The sequence below is a fragment of the Anolis sagrei genome, chromosome 1 (assembly GCF_037176765.1).
Source record: "Anolis sagrei isolate rAnoSag1 chromosome 1, rAnoSag1.mat, whole genome shotgun sequence".
NCBI lineage: Eukaryota > Metazoa > Chordata > Lepidosauria > Squamata > Dactyloidae > Anolis > Anolis sagrei.
The window spans coordinates 37,553,389-37,568,557 of record NC_090021.1 but is presented as its reverse complement, the minus strand read 5'-3'; the positions used below and the strand labels follow the sequence as shown (position 1 = coordinate 37,568,557).

The 15,169-nt window shown below is 37.9% G+C and overlaps 1 protein-coding gene across 1 annotated transcript in view; it reads left to right on the top strand.

Annotated features, from left to right (window-relative positions):
• Positions 1 to 14,757, top strand: part of DUSP10 (dual specificity phosphatase 10) — a 63,321-nt gene extending 48,564 nt beyond the window's left edge. Inside the window, exons 3-4 of the mRNA XM_060754221.2 lie at positions 657 to 1,040; positions 10,509 to 14,757. Coding sequence (XP_060610204.1) covers positions 657 to 1,040; positions 10,509 to 10,774 — 650 coding nt within the window. The 3' untranslated portion in view covers positions 10,775 to 14,757. The remainder of the gene's footprint in view (positions 1 to 656; positions 1,041 to 10,508) is intronic.
• Positions 14,758 to 15,169: the final 412 nt, after the last annotated feature.

The following is a 15,169-nucleotide window of genomic DNA, read 5'->3' as shown; positions in this document are numbered from 1 at the left end:
AACCATTCTGGTCACTTATAATGTTCTCTTCACAGATGCTAGATTTATTGCTCAAATGCTTGGCTTTGGATGTGATATATCTTGATTTTGGTGGGATGTGGGAGATATTCTGCCTGAGGCACCAAAAGGTCTGGAGCCAACCCAGATTTTTAAACTAATAGTATCTGCCCATGTGTCTGAGGTTTGTGGATGTGAAGCTCTGCCATCATTAGCACTGAGATAGTAAGTACAGATCAAAATACATTTTCAAGCAATGTGGTTCAAAAGAGCATTCATTTTTGGTCATTGGTTGTGACCATTGGTATTGAGTTAGCAATCACAGATTAAAATATGTTTTCAAGCAATGTGATTATATAGCAGTCCATTCATTTTTGAGAAGACTTATTGATTGTGGCCACATCTGCTATTAGCAATGAGATAGCATTAAAATATTCAAATATGTTTTTGAACAATGTGGTTATACAGTGCATTCGTTTTTGAGCAGTCATATTGCTTGCAAGCACATTGCTTGGCAGAAATTGAGATTCACAGCCCTGAGAACAGTGTAGGATTCTGTGCTTGATGCACTGTGAATGTCCATTTTGGTTTACCTCAATCTCTGTGTTATGAGGTTTCTGAAGACCCTGTATTTAAAAATCTAATTCTCTCCTTTGCAGGTGGACTCAGCAGTTTTAGACAGAACCACGAAAACCTCTGTGATACCTCCCTCCAACTCCAAGAGTGCCCAGAAGGTGGTGGAGGTGGTGGGGGTGGTGCCACCGCGGTGACCTGTACGCTACCTCAATCCGTCCCGACCACTCCAGACATTGAGAATGCTGAACTCACCCCCATCCTGCCCTTCTTATTCCTTGGCAATGAACACGACGCTCAGGACTTGGAGAAGATGCAGCGGCTGAACATTGGCTACATCATCAACGTCACCACTCACCTCCCCCTCTATCATTATGAGAAAGGCTTATTCAACTACAAGCGGCTCCCCGCCACAGACAGCAACAAGCAGAATCTCAGGCAGTATTTTGAAGAGGCTTTTGAATTCATTGGTAACTATCCTTTGCTTGCTGTCTTTTTTTCCCAAGCAAATTGCCATAATTGTTGCTTTCATGGCTTGAATGTGTTTAGTTCTGGGATGATAGGCATGGAACTGATTATCTTTGCCCAAGGGGCAGAGCAACTGGAACCACCTTTTCAGTTTGGAAATCTGAATATCTATACAACTTTATTTGCCTGGGGTTGTAATGTACTGCCCAGACAACTGACAGATCTCGGTTGTTGTAGTTTTTTTCGGACTATATGGCCAAGTTCTAGAGGCATTTTCTCCTGACGTTTTGCCTGCATCTATGGCAAGCATCCTCAGAGGTAGTGAGGTCCAACAGATCATTTATACCATGAGATGGAAATAAATTTTACTTTAGTTGCTTTTTGATGGGAAGTTACAAAAATTCACAAAAGTCTTCATATCTGATGTGGAAAAAACCTTTCTGTTTTTTTTTTTTAAAAAAAAATGGGGGAATCTGACCTGGGAAAAATGGAGATTTCCTCTCATAAATCTATATTTGACTATATATACATTCAGATGTCGATTGTTTTAAAAACCTGGCATCATCATCTCTTTTCCCCCTGAGCAACTTCCCATTTTAACGCCTTTATGGTAGGCAAGTACGGCATGCTCCTACCCACAGTGGAAAGAGTTATTGAATTTGGCCAGTGCAAGTGGAGAAGTACAAGTGTTTTTGCTCATTTTGGAAAACTTGCCACAAACAAATGTATTCATATTTTGAATACAAAGAACTTGAGATGCTAAATAATATAAATGTAACAGAAAATACAATAGATGGTCTCATCTCTAATACTTTCACTTACAATGTTTAAAGTGCCTTTTTGCACATTATTCAAGACATGCTATGATTTGCTACAGATTGTGTTCTTTTTTTAAATGTTCAACACACACAAGAACTGCATTTTGTAAATGAAATATAATTGCTCATGGAATATTGGATAACAACTGCTCAAGTTTGCATTATAGTTAATTATTAATACCGAACATAAACTAGACTTCTACTTGGCAAATATACTTCCATGCTGCAATTTTTTTGCAAACATGTGTGACTTGCATTCATCTAGTATTATAGGTTCATCATATAACAGTTCAACAACAGTTGTACTTCTGTCTATTTCAGTGGTTCTCAACCTGTGGGTCCCCAAATGTTTTGGCCTTCAACTCCCAGAAATCCTAACAGCTGGTAAACTGACTGGGATTTCTGGGAGTTGTAGGCCAAAACACCTGGGGACACACAGGTTGAGAACCACTGGTCTAATTCATTAAAATAGTAGCATGTGCAACTAAGAAACATAAATTATCTTTTATTATGTTCTGAATACTGTTGCTCTGTATCCAATATAGATTAATAACTCAAGATCTTTGGTCCTAATTAGCCATGGAAGACCTCCCCAGATCCATTAAGCCGTCACTGTATAACAAATGTGGTTTGTTGAACTTCATTTGAGTAGAGTATTGGTTATCACATGATCCAACAGCTTCTATGACTACTTTCATGTTCCTGGTATATTTCATAAATTCGTATATCCACACTTCACAGTTACAGTACTTTGAACATACTTGAACTGCTATAGCTCCATCCTATGAAATCTAGATTTAATCATCATCATCATCATCATAATCATCATCATCTTTATTTATACCCCGCCACCATCTCCCCAATGAGGACTCAGAGCGGCTTACATGAGGCCAAGCCCGAACAATAAATTACAATAAAAACAAAACCAAAGCTCAACCGAAAACGCAAACAGTAAACAACCACATCATAATAAAATAAAACATGTAAATACATAACAATATAAAATTACAATAGACACAATCACAATGATAATGGGCGGGCTGCATGTAATGATTAAAAGAGAGACTAATTAAAACTAATTTAAAACTCGGGCGAGATAAAAAGAGACAGATTATTTGCGGAGGAGAGCTCATTGTGGAATCAAGCTTTCCCACAGAGGGGGGGCGACATATACTCCAATGACAGAATGTTGAAGGCTAGGCAGTAGTGTGGGATTGTATATCTACTCTCCAAAGGCGCAGCAGAAGAGCCAGGTTTTAAGAAATCCTTTTAAAAGGTTTCTAGGGTAGGGGCTTTCCTAATTTCTCCAGGTAGTGAGTTCCAAAGTCAAGGGGCCACAGAGGAGAAAGCTCTCTCCCTTGTGCTTACCACGTGAGCTTGTGAAGCTGGCAGGGGCGATTTATAGTTTTTAGCTGTTGAAGTACTCTAGTAGCTCTCTCAAGTATAAATCTGACATTGCTGCAAGATGGAGTCATGGTGGTTAAAGTGGTTTTGAATAATAATAATAATAATAATAATAATAATAATAATAATAATAATTTCTAGACCTCCCTCTCTCCCAAATGGACTCAGGGCCGTTCACATACATATAAAAGTGTCATAACTAAGATTACACAATACCAATCTTATGGGAAATTAAACATTAACAAACTTATTACAATAACAGAATGAAGAAGAAAAGTGTAAGAGAAACAAATACTTAAAATATAATTATGCCAATAAAACATATTTGCACAAAAACATGTGTTCTACACAGTTAAAACAACCAAACTGCAAAATGTGCCAAGCATCAAGTTGTAATTTGAAATAGACCATAGCAGCAATAAAGTACAAATTGTGCTAGTCCTCCTCCTGATTGAACTACTGATTGTACATGTTTAGTTTTCATGTGATTGGCCACATGCTCCCCCAAGTTCTTTTTTGCATCCCTGACTGTGTATGTCATGGTAATCTCTCATAATTCTGAAATATTGTGCCTTGAATTGACTTGTGCTGGTGACAAAACCAGAAAAAAAAATTTTGGGGGGGGGGGGGGTTCTTTCTTTAGCAAGTCTTTGATGTTTTTTTAAAACTTTGCTAAAAACAATCCATGGCTCCAGTGACATTGCTAGAAAAATTAAATACTTAATAATTAAATATACCACAGAGGGGATTTTCTCTTGATAGTAACTTTTTTTGTTAATGCAGGGATGGGGAATGTGTAGCCTTTCAGAGGCTTTCACTAGAACCCCATAACCACATAATCCATAGCTGCAGTTTCAGTTACTCATGCCCAGTAGAAAAATGGTCTCTCTAGAAATATAGTAGGTACTCCAGGCAATTCTATGGTATACTTCACATGGAAGTTAGCACAGAGTTGCAATGGAAGACCTAGCAAATTCCTAGAGAGGATGCATCTCTAGGAATCTCTAGGTCCACCAGTGCAACTCAATGCTGCGATTGAAAATGAGGTAATATCCACAGTCCGGACAGGAAAATGTCCCTTGCAAATATGGGAATCTTTTTGTATTGATAAGATCCCCATAGAACTTGCAGTTTAGAAACATTTGGAGGACAACAGATGGCGGCCCCATGTGGTTGTAATACATGGATGTGTACACAGTCTCATAGTAGCTCGTTTTTTAATCACTGTGTGACACTAGATACAGATTACATGAACTAATCAAGATTCAAGATCCATTCCCTTAATCTCAGTTTATAGGGCTGTTTTACTTTCTGAGATTGTTGCACTTATTGGTATGGCCAGTGTAGTGGCTGGACCTAGAAACTCTCACCCCATCCTAGCATTTATTATTAGGAGTTAGGTCCTGTAAGTGAATGAGAGAATATGTGTGAAAGAGTATCATGGACCTGGTGATGGGGGGAAAGGGCACAGCTGTAGCAGGTGTCCCAATTGCAATATAACAGGAAAATACCACACATGTATGTCACATTTTAATTGTAGCCTTCTCTTAAATCTGAACTAGCCTTTTATGAAACATATTATGGAACATAATGTCAGACTTGGATTAGAGGACTACCTTAATGTACCACATCTTCATCACTAGCACTATCCTTGTAGATATAGATAGTGAATACTGGAAATTTGCTTTGTCAAATGCATCATGTTCTACTTCTTGTGGGACATATCACTTGAGTTGAAGATTAGAAAATTCAAGATTAATATATCTCTATCCTCCCAGTACACAAATAATAGGGTTCATAACTGGGACACAAACGGAAAGCATATGATCTAGTAACTTTACAAAAGCTAAGCAAAACTAGGGCTTGTTAATAGGTCAGAATGAAAGACTGCCTAGAAATATAAAACCTCAAGCTCAATCACAAGGCGCAAGTAGGATATAAATATAAAAACATGTTCCAGTCAGTTCCTGGTTTACACACTAACTACAGAAATTGTAACAACCAGTTTGATCTACAGAGTATAAGTATATGTTCCACTGCTTTTCAGACAGCTTCAATGCATCGATATATATCTGACCATTCAGCAGTGAAGACATCTGGAAAAAATCTACTTGGACTGTTCAAACAATTAATGAAACATGCACAAATATAGTCTAGGTCTGTAGAGGATAGAGAAGCAATCGGGGACAAAAACCAAACCAGCAATACTCAATCCAGGCATCTAGTGTATCAAAATGTGTGTTAATAAAGTATGTGTTGAGGTAGTGTTGAACTGACATAATGGTTGTAGCAAAAGACTATTTGTTTTGTGTTGGTGGCATTGAATTGCCTTGGTTGAACCACTCAGATGTTTTATAGTTAGCCAATTCACTTGGTTGAGTGCAGTGGAACCCTAGTGCATGTGAACTAGTAATGGGGACAAATAGCTAGATTATCCTAGTAGTCTGCGGTTTTTTACGACCCTCACGTTGTGTGTTTATCCATTAACAATGGTAGTGGGGAAGGTGAGGTTCCTGGGAGGGTGTAAAACTCATGTTCCCTGAGGGCCACATCAGCCTTATAGTTGCCTTCAAAGGGCTGTTGTAATTTTAGGACTATATAAATGTAACTAGTCCTTAACATATTATTAAATAACCTGAGACACCATGCCACACACTACCCAAATAAGGGTAGTGTGTGGCATGGTGTCTCAGGTTATTTAATAATATGTTAAGGACTAGTTACATTTATATAGTCCTAAAATTGATCATGTTCTGAGAATAGCAACAAACACAAAACAAAATGCAAGCACAACCATTCAAAATGTTACATGCTCTGAAATGGGTCTGTACCTCACGGGCCATATAAAATGATGTGGTAGGTTGGATTTGTCCTGAAGACCTTGAATTTGACACACTTGCCCCGAAGCCTTGCAAACCTACATTTAAAAACAATTTCAGAGTCATTTTTTTAGATATCTGAAAACTAAACTGAAATACTTTCAAATGTGTGAAAACACCTAAAACTCCCATATACAGCCACAAAACCTCAAATACCTCTCTTTTCACTAGTCTTTCTCAAAATGAATCATCCCATGCTCCTTTCCCTTTGTGTATATTGTTCTCTAGTGTGTGTTCCAAAATAGAAGTTGGATTACCCCTGAGGCTCCACTTGCATAATGCCAAGAGATTGGACAGTTCTCCAGGAATGATTTATTTATTGTTTATTATGTGAGGACAATGAGATGGAAGACCAAATTTTAAACCTTTTTAGAATAAACCTTCAGAGACGAGATCTTAAAGACTTCCTGAGATACTATATTGAAAAGTCCGCACAATTTTTCATCTCTAAATTCCGTTTCCCCGTGCTGCCCCCTCATTCTGGTAACTATAGCCTTCAGCTATGCCTGCCAGTTTAATAAACAAATATTTCTTTGTCCTGACTTTTTAGTAGGATAAATATTCTGTTAAGTATCTAAGTCAGAGTTTAGCATTGCCCTAGAGACAGAGTAAATTGGATCTGGAATTATCTGGGATGCTTTAAACAGATTTCCTTCCAACTCTGAACCCAGGGGGTGAGTGTGAAGATTGAAATAAATGCAGAAGGTCTCCAAGAAAACAATAATGAAGTTCTGGAGAATGAACTGAAAGTGAAATCTGACTCAGAACAATTATGCTGGATCAAATTAGAGGGCGACCTAATGCTATACTCTGAAGGTCATTTCACACAGCACATAAAAATGTGCAAGTCAAACATGTAACGTTGCGGTGTTATGAACCAGGAGTGGGCAAAGTATGGTATTGGGGGTTCATGCAGACCTTGGGATCCCTAAGTATGGCTCATTATTTTGGAACAATTCTTTGCCCCCAAAAGTGCATAAAAGGGCAACAGTCTGCTCTCCTAACCTCCAGCTTTCCTCCCCCAAACAGACAACTACACCCAAATTGACCAAAATGGCAACCAGAAGTGATATCATGTCACTTTGGGTGAATTGAAAAGTGCTGCTGATGCCTACCAGGTGAACATAGGGGGGGGGGGGGGGGCGGAATGCCCCCTGCCTGTTTGCAGTTGCCCACCTCTATTGTTATTTAATAATACATTCAGTTCTTGTGTGATATAAGTTTGACTTTTAGTTATTTTTAATGGGATGTATACTCACTGAAAGGTGAAAGAGAAATGTCATAAGGTTCAAATGGTGACTTGTGTCCTGCCTTATTCATGGCTGAGTTGCAGAGCAGTGAGCGTTTTGTATTACAGGCCTTCAGCTTCCAGTATTTGGATCTTTAACATGTAACTAAAATTAAATTTAAGTTATTTTTTACAAACACATAAGCAAAACAATATATTTTTACAAAATGTTAGCTAACTACTTTGGGGAACATTGGAACAATAACTGTCTAATTGCTTTTCAGAGAATAACTTTCCAGGCTGTGCTATGAGTGCCTAAAGCAATGGCATGTGGAATGTATTGTGGAACTTTCTGATGAATGCCATGACTGTGGAAAGCCCAGCTTTTTCAGAATTGAAATATAGTACTGGTCTCTATGTTACTTCCATAATATTAGTCAGTAGTGTCCAGGTAGTATAACTGGAAATGCAGATGGCTTGCTATTTAAACAAATAAGGTCTAACGTCCTCTTGAAGACTTGATGGAGAATAAGGTCTCACCATTATCATATCAGAAAATTGCTGCTGCTGCCTCTGCATCATGATCCCTTTTCAGAAGATGCAACTCCTATTCATGCAGTAAGGTCGTGGCTGTTTCGTTGTGTGAAACCAGTTATGATATGATCTACCATGGAATCACTTTCTCTCAGTAGGACTTTCACTTAATACTTAACCACTTAATATGAGATTGGGCAAGTTGTGAGATCAACTTAATATTTCAACTCCTGTATGGAGTTCCCAAGCTTTCTGTTTTATACAGGAAGTCCTGGATTTTAAAGACAGAAGAGTTGCTCTGTATCAGTATTATACAAGACCACCTAGATTGGCAAGTTGGGTGGTAAGCGGGTATAGCAGAATGCAGTTGTGGTCACAGTAGACAGATCCCCAGCATTTGGTATACAGGAATGGACTCATATTAGATGCCAAATGCTTGATTGGCAGTTATAAAAACACAGAAGATCATGAAGTTTTTAATAAATACAGTACACAAATAAATGTAGATGGTCGAACTAAACCATGTCCATAAATACAAATGGCTTGAGCTCACATATTAAGAGGCATAAACTATATGAACGTCTAAAAGATAATCAGGTAGATATATTTCTCCTGCAGGAGACACATAAAAGGAGGGATAGGATCAGCATTTGGTATGCAGGAATGGACTCATATTAGATGCCAAATGCTTGATGGGCAGAGGGGACTGCCACTTTGTGCAAACATGGCTGGAGCTTCTCTGCCCAGTGGCTGCTCTTCCTTTCTCAGTTAATGCTGTCTTGTCATTGTGAAATGTTATGGGTTGGAGCGTCCACATTATTAGAGATCTTGAAGGAGGTCATTAATCTTTTCTTATGAGACTTGGGGAAGGTGCAAGCTTTATATAAGCCTGACTGATGTGTCACTGGGTCATTTTTTTACTGGCTTTCAAAGCAGGTACGAAAAAGTCAAGATTCAATTAGGGACCACTTCAAGGAGACTGATTAAGTTCATTACTTTCATTTATATTTGGGTAGCTTTATATTTATTTAGGGATGGATCATGGATTAGCAATTGGCAGATTCAAACTACAGGGCTGGGGAAAAGGAATATTTTCTCTTAAGTCTAAGATAAATCAAGGCAACAATTCAAAGCTAATCAATTTCACTGAGCAAATTTATTTTACGGTGATGAAATGCTGATAAGTAACTTGATTATAAGGGGTAGGAATCCTACTTAGAAAGAAAACACCACTGAGACCAACTGAAATCTTACTTCGTGCAGATCCATATTTTTCTGATTTGAATGTTTACACCAGAAAAGGCAGACAATTTCATTCTGTTATTACTTAGAGAATAACATTCTTGTGGCTGTTAACCTTCAAGATGAATCTGTTTGAATGGGCAGACCTATATTTTTGCAGATTTCTATTTATCTAGGAGTGGATTGTACATAGAGGCAAAGCTGAAAGAGAAGGATGGAAATATAGAATCATTTTATTTGGTCCGGGTTGAGCATCCCTTATCTGGAACTTGAAATCCAAAGTCTTCAAAATCCTAAACTGTCCTCATGGATGGGTGAATGCTTCAGTGTACACAAGCTTTATTCTATGCACATAATTATTTAAAATATTGCATAAATTATTTTCAGGTTATGTGTATAAAGGTTATGTGTATAAATTTTCAGGATAAAGTATATAAAAACATAAATGAATTTCATGTTTAGACTTGTGTTCCATCTTCAAGATAATTTATTATGTACACATGTTCAAATAAAGGTATTCTAAAATCTGGGGGAAAATCCCAAACCTTTCTGGTTCCAAACATTTGAGAAAAGTGAGCATCAACCTGTTTCAGCACAACCTCGGTACTTTCCAACTTTCCAACTTTGACCACACACTGCTCTGTATCGTGCATTTTGACTGCCCTTTATTACCAATTTGAAAACCTGGCAGTCCTGATCTCATCCGTCTTAACCACTCACTGATGAAAGATAAAGACAATTGCAGTCCATACTATCTGGATAGTCACAGGTTGCCACCCCAGTGTAATAGAAGAAGTGAGTAAATAATTCTTCCTCCACATGAAAAGGGCTGTGGATAGGAAGGATGGAGATGAGTGGGATGGAGGATTTTTATTTCTTTGGACTATAAAACACATTTCTGCCATTGGGTTTAACTTTTGCAAATTTGATTGTCCACAAATTACTGCATGACCGTATTTATACAAATTGCAGATGCCATTTATAACATTTATGTTACTTCCCTAGACATTCTCAGACCTCCAGCCAATTCTATGGTCAACCTCTGATGGAATTACACTGGAAGACCTAAATATGCCTTGAGAGAACACTTCTCTAGGCATCTCTAGGTCTTCCAGCACAATTCTATGGTCAACTTCCAGCTGAAGTCCCCCCCTTTTTTTCTGGGATCTTTCCAAACTTTTGCAGAAGTGGAGGACTGACTGTCTACAGTTGCCCAACTGAATGGTACATGTGACCCACCCCTTTCTACCCATTTCCTCCTTGTCAATTAAGTAAGTCAATTATTGCTTGTCCATGTTGTAGGATGCTGCTTTGTGAGGTTATACCTTGAATTGAATATATACATCTCTTTTCTATTCATTTCAGAGGAAGCTCACCAGTGTGGGAAAGGTCTCCTTATCCACTGCCAGGCTGGTGTGTCCCGCTCTGCCACCATAGTCATTGCTTACCTTATGAAGCACACGCGGATGACCATGACTGATGCCTATAAGTTTGTCAAAGGCAAGCGACCAATCATTTCACCTAATCTTAATTTCATGGGGCAGTTATTAGAGTTTGAAGAAGATCTAAACAACGGAGTTACACCCCGAATCCTTACGCCAAAGCTCATTGGGGTTGAGACTGTCGTGTGACAATAAAGAAGCATGGGAGAGACGATCATATTTTTGACACAAAGAGAGAGGGTTGGGTGGTTGTTTTTTTAAGCTTTATTGGGGAAGGTTTGTTTTAAGAGATACTCTGGACAGCAACCTTTTGAAGAAGAGGTTCTAAAAATAGAAGGACTTCACAAATGTTGGAGTGAATGCTGTTGCAAGTCCATTTTTTGGAGAGAAAAAATGGAAGAAGAGAGGTGCTTTAAAAGAAAAGCAGTTTTTGAAATCTACTTGCGTGTGAGAGAGAGAAAAACGGACATTATATATTTTTATTTCCTTTTTTGTGATTCAGCTACTTGTAGAGATTATGACTAAGTAGTCTGTGCAGGTTCATAGACCGATAACAGTTATGTTTAAAAAATAAATAAAACACAACCAGCCAAGATAAAAGCAAAAAGACAACGAAATCCATGGGCCTTGAGACTGCAAAGGCTTTGCTAAAGAAAATCTAAGCAAAATGCTTGCTGGTGCAAAGAAGGTCAGAGCAGCTTAAACTGTCTGCAGATCACTTTCTCACCCTCCTGACTAGATAAAATATTTTTATTTGCTGTGTTTCATCTTCCGGTACTGTTTTTTCTATTTGGGGTGAGGGTGGGGCTGGACTATTTTATGCCATATGCCTTTACTGGCTTCTTGTGCAATAATAGTTTTGGGGGGTGGGAAGAGTTCTTTATTTTGAGTGTTCAAACCAGTTTCAGCTGGCTGCCCAATAACAATAATAATAATAATAATAATAATAATAATAATAATAATAATTCAAAACTAGCGCAAAGGTGGCTGGCTTGATTTAGAACTAGAAATACAACAAAAGCAATTATTTTTCCCTTTTTGGATTCTGGTAACAGTGCCATAAATCTTGTTACATGTGTATATCAGAATGTACAAAGATTTAAAAAAAGAAGCAAAATTTATTTAAAATATTTTTTTCGCACAAAATACTGGTGTGTTTCTGTTCATGTAAAAAGAGTTGATTATAAAATGAAAACTGTTTTAGAAAATGTGTGTGTGTCCATCCTTTTTCTTATTTCTTTAATGGAAATTACTGACTAGTTATAGTCTTCATATGCCCTATGTAGAGATAGGCCTGAGGAGCTCAATGGCATCAGAGTAGCTCCTTTCATCTAGATACTCCAGTGTCCCAGTTTGGACACAACTATCTTGGTTCCATTTAGTCATGATTTATCAAACCAAAAGCAAGCATTATTCTACCACATGTTTTCTCCTCCCTTTCTCTTTCATACTAGGGACTCTTTCACACTACATGGTTATAGCATTATGATTCCACTTTTAACTGCCATGGCTGCATTCTAGAGAATCTTGGAGTTTGTAGTGAGGCAATTCTTTGTGGCCACAGATTCTAGACACCTCTTCCTAGATGACAAATTACAAGATTCCATTGGATAGAACTGTGCAAGTAATATGGAATCATGACACTATCATCGTATAGTGTGAAATCACCCCCATTTCAATACTTCTGGAGCTTCTTAAAGTACAATTTCATTGTTCAAATATAACAGAAAACTATGGTTTGAAAAAGACCAGAGATATTGAAGGGGGGGAGGAGGGGAAGGAGATAGAATTGGTATGGAGACAATTCTAGTGAAAATCCAGTTGTTAGTGCCAGCTTGAATGGACCAGTTGTTTCAATTGAACATACAGAACTACTTACTCAGAGAATTCCCACTGATTCGTTGGAACACCTCTAGCAGTGCCTAGTTATATGATTCAAGATGTGGTCTGATAAAGCTTGACCTCATTAGATAAAGATCAGTCTGTCTGTATTGGACCTATCTATCTTGGGTAACTGGTTAGTATATATGCAGGATTATTTATTATTTATTTATTTCTTATACTTGTATACCGCCGTTTCTCAGCCTGACCGGCGACTCAACGCGGTTTACAACAAGATAAAATCCACAACAATATACAATGTAAAACCACAAAGGCATAAAATACAATATTAATGTAACAATAAACAACACCATACATCTCATAACTAAAATCATGATCCAGTTCGTCGTCCGATTTTCCAATTCCTGTAATCATCACATTGGTTGCACAGGTTTTTAATTAGCCCGCTAGAAGCATTTATATCTGGACTAGGACACTACTGGTGTCACATATCTGGCCAGTTGCACATAAGAGCACTTAAACAAACTGGCAGATGTATAGTGCATAGGAGAGTGCTTTGCTCATGGTTCTCACCAGAGGTCCTGTCATGCTACACATTTTCAATATCCTGTAGAATTCTGGGCTTTGTAGTGTGGTGAGGCACTAATACTCTCTGACTAAGATACTCCCTATACTATAAATTCCATGATTCCTTAGGATGGGTTGTTGTAGATTTTTCAGGCTGTATGGCCATGTTCTAGAACATGGCCATACAGCCCGAAAAACCTACAACAACCCAGTGATTCCGGCCATGAAAGTCTTCAGTATGTTCCCTTAGGATGTTGTTGTGGCAGTTAAAGTGGAACCATAGTGCTATAATTGTGAAGTGGGCCATTCTATTTTGTCCTATACACATTTGTATTGTATTTCTGGATGATGGATAAACTTGTGCCCTTCTTCTGTAGCTAACATTTACTTCACAGTTTGTATACTCAAACACTTCCAAATAGCTGCTTTTTGGTTATGTTCACATGAAAACAAAACAGTTCCACATAGGTCTTTTTTGAGAGTGTATTCACCTATCTCTCACACTTTTCAAAGTGCACGTAGTGTCCTGAGTGATGTAGTCCGTATAGTGTCAAAACATCACAATAATACCATTTTTGGAGTATAGTTTTTCATATTTCCATTTCAATGTTAAATCGTGAGCTGATGGTATGAAGAGTTATGCAGACTTGCTGTTAGCCAACTGCTTGCTACCCAGTTGCAGTTTCACACACTTGCAGCATTAAATGTATTAAACAGAACAAAAGTTTGCTTAATTTGCAAGACATCTAACTGGAGTCTTGTGTGATGTAGTGGTTTGAGTGCTGAACTAGCACTTTGAGAAGCCCATTTGACCATGGAAATCCCAAGGATGTACCTGGGGCAAGTTAAAATCTCTTAAGCCTCAGGCAAAGATAATGGCAAAACCACTCTGAACATATTTTGTGAATAAAATGCTGTGATAGGTTCATATTAAGGCCATAAGTAAGAAATGAAGGCATAGAACAGCAACTAATTGGAGAGGCAATTGTAAAAAAAAATGGAACTGTCTTGCAATTTGGTTAGAACCTGTTCTTAAGAAAAGCACTGCAGATTCTCGCTTCCTGGATTCCCTGGTGCTTATTTATTGTTAAGCATGTTAATGTCCATATTGAAATGGCACCTATAAGTGTTTCCTTTGAAAAATGGCCTCTGGCCCCTAAGTCCTTTCACTTTTAAATAGTATTGGTGTTTGCCTTAACCTACCTACCAATCATGGTTCTTTTAAAGAAAAAAAAAATGATCAAAGTCATGCCAATGTGAAATCCACATACACTTAGCATTTGTCACTGTTTCCCCCCCCCCCCCCCATGTATATGCACTAGCCTTTTTCAACACCTTTTTGAAGTTCCTGTCTTATACTGTACTCTTGCCATTAGGCAGTCCAAATTTTTGGGCACAATTAACTGTAAAGCTCCACTGAAATGAAGGGAAACAGCACAACAATGTTCATTTTAATGGTGCATTTGCAGGAGAACATCCTGTTGAATTGTGCCTTTGATTAATATGGATTTGGAATCAATAAAGGAAAGCTGGAAACGACTGCAGGAGCATCATAGCTCTCGGAAGGATGTTGTCTTTTCCTTTCAGATCAAAATCTATATAGACCGAACAAAATACAGTAAGGTGTATCAAAAGAAATTATGTATATTGATCCCAGAGATATGTATATTTCTGTGTACTTTTGCCAAACAATGTTATTACAATACAATATAGATATTTTCTTGAAAGTTTATGCCTTTTATTAAACTATTTTTCTACAATAATTGATTATTATTCTGGTGCTTTTTTGGAACAGTTGCTGTCTTGTTTTTTCCTGTATTTCCTCCCTCTTCTTTAATTGCTTTTCCCATTATAGTGTGTCCAGGTTCCTCATTTATATGATAGACAGCTGTTTAACAGAGAACATTCTTCTAAAGAGGGAACATTTACACAGTCTGCTTCATTTCTAGGAATGCTCCTATAATTCTTTTTACCCAAATTTTTCCTGGATGGAAGGTGTTCAGTCTCACCCAGAATCATACCTTTGCTGGAAAAGAATTGATAATGTTGGAAAACAAGTTGCAGATTTGTATGAGGAACTTATAGCTCTTTAGATGTGGTTGAATTAGAGCTCCCCTTAGTCCTGACCAAAAAGGGCAGGAACGATGTGAGTTGTAGTGAGCAACATCTAAAGGG